Genomic DNA, 2,069 nt, shown 5'->3' with positions numbered 1-2,069 from the left:
CTATTCAACTCATTACAACTCACTGTGATTTTAATTTTGCAGGTTTCGAAATTCGTTGATGCCAACGTCCACGTCTCCCGACTGCACTACAAGGTTTATAAATTTCTGACACATAGCTAAGTAAAAATGCAAACGTAGTAAAGATGGACCAACTGCTGAATTGACTCTGGTCAGAACCATATTCATTTAATCAAGAGCATATTAAGAATGCATAAGCATTCTTAAGCGTGGCTAAGCATTCTTAATATGCTCTTGATTTAATGAATAGTGATCATACAGACAGGCATTAAACAGTCTAACCTGTATATTATAATGGTCATTCAAGGGGAACTGTCAAAACTGTCCTTTCTAGACAGGGATTGACTCTATGTGGGTTGCACTCATTAAAATATTGGCCGTGGCTACGCGTCCGGTTACCGGACTCCCAGCTCCCAGGCTACGCGTCCGGTCATATATTTCTTATATGAACCCAACTATATTTTGTGATCGCAAAAAAACTAATGAAGTCTATTCAAGTGTGCGAAATTAGCGCTATTTTGCCGGTGGACGCCGGTTCAACCCCCCATATAATCAGTCCACTTGGTCTATTCAAAATTTTGCCTATCTTCAAGTATCTTGCCTTTATATCAACAACATTTACCAATTTCCTGACTAGTTTTTACTTAGTGACTACTAAGAAGTAAATCATATTCCAGCAATTCCTGTCAAACAAGTAGAACTCCAGTTATAGCAATGAAATACTGAAATACTACGAGTATGCCTGCTAAACACAAAGCTAATACTTTTATTAATAATGGAATAAATTTAATAAAATAAGGGACCGGTTCAAGCTTGTAAGGTCCTGTTCAATTTGTCTAAGGGCCTGTTTAAAATTTTTGGTGGGCCTGTTAACAATTTGGCTAATTTTTTGCCCTGCTATTCCGATGACCGGGATAGTTTTTTTTACGCTGTGCACGTGTGTTTGGTTTCAGTGCTAGAGGAGGAATGCAGGATAGTCTAATAAAACTACTGCTGGGAATCGACATGTTACAGGTATCTATTATTGCCATCCTCAATATTATTAGTCTTTAAAGTCAAAGGGACTATAACGAAGACAGAAAGAGACAAAGTTGATAAAATTTTATATAGATCAACACTGACACTGTGGAACTGACTGACTGAGTCTGAAGTGACTGACTTGGTCTGACTCAGTGACTGATCAGGCAACAAACAAACGGTATAATAATTAATATTAATAATAATATACCTGGATGGGACACTCATACGGCGGCTTCGTTGCCTGGATATGCTGAATGAAACTACGTATGTCGAAGTCGAATGTCATGACGATATATCAAACCGTGACGCAAGTACCTGAAAGCAGTCAATCAAATTCAATGATTCATTCATAAAGTGATAAACATGCGTCTACACAATACGCCGCGGACGGATGGCGGTGAACATGAAAGCGATCGCATTCGTACCACCATTAAATCAGTCAAGTACCTACGTAGTTAGAAGGTTCAGAACAGGTGACAGTAGCATACAAACGCATATGCTTGTTTGTTCACATAACGTGCCGCTACGCCATGTAGTGTTGTATTAGTAAATCACCTACAAAACATTTGCAAACCATTTTGTATAAATAAACACGATATACAAATTTATCGCCAGGTGGCGTTTCAACTGATGGTGACGACGATGACGATAGGTAATCAAAAGGGAATGGCATGTGGTACGAATTTCAAATGTTTATAATTTGGCAATATTCCACACAGTTAAGTAGTTCCAAGTGCATGTGTGTACGATTTTCGCATTGTGACATTTTAGGGCACACATACAGTGTCATACACAGATGTATATGTGCTGCTGTGTACATGTATTTTCACTAAATGTGATAAATCGGTCTCATTTTGATAATCGTATCTTGGCCTAGAAATTGTTATGATCTGACGCTAGTACCACAGGGACTTGAGGCGAAAAAAAAAGTGTTATATATATAAATAGGGGTTACATATAGTTTGTTGTTAGATAGATAGATAGATAGATAGATAGATAGATAGATAGTTGTAGTTGTTATATATATAAAT

The 2,069-nt window shown here is 37.6% G+C and overlaps 1 protein-coding gene across 1 annotated transcript in view; it reads right to left on the bottom strand.

The window, feature by feature from the left end:
- The window catches only part of LOC106810625 (peregrin-like), a 30,800-nt gene extending 29,183 nt beyond the window's left edge, over positions 1–1,617 (bottom strand). Inside the window, exons 1-2 of the mRNA XM_014814049.1 lie at positions 1,490–1,617; positions 1,247–1,353 (exon numbers count right to left, since the gene is read on the bottom strand). Of these exons, the coding sequence (XP_014669535.1) occupies positions 1,247–1,324 (78 nt within the window). The 5' untranslated portion in view covers positions 1,325–1,353; positions 1,490–1,617. The remainder of the gene's footprint in view (positions 1–1,246; positions 1,354–1,489) is intronic.
- Between the last annotated feature and the right edge of the window lie 452 nt (positions 1,618–2,069).

This window comes from Priapulus caudatus, unplaced genomic scaffold, assembly GCF_000485595.1.
Source record: "Priapulus caudatus unplaced genomic scaffold, Priapulus_caudatus-5.0.1 Scaffold459, whole genome shotgun sequence".
In the NCBI taxonomy this organism is placed as follows: domain Eukaryota; kingdom Metazoa; phylum Priapulida; class Priapulimorpha; order Priapulimorphida; family Priapulidae; genus Priapulus; species Priapulus caudatus.
The sequence above is the reverse complement of the archived record's forward strand: the minus strand, read 5'-3'. Positions and strand labels throughout refer to the sequence as shown.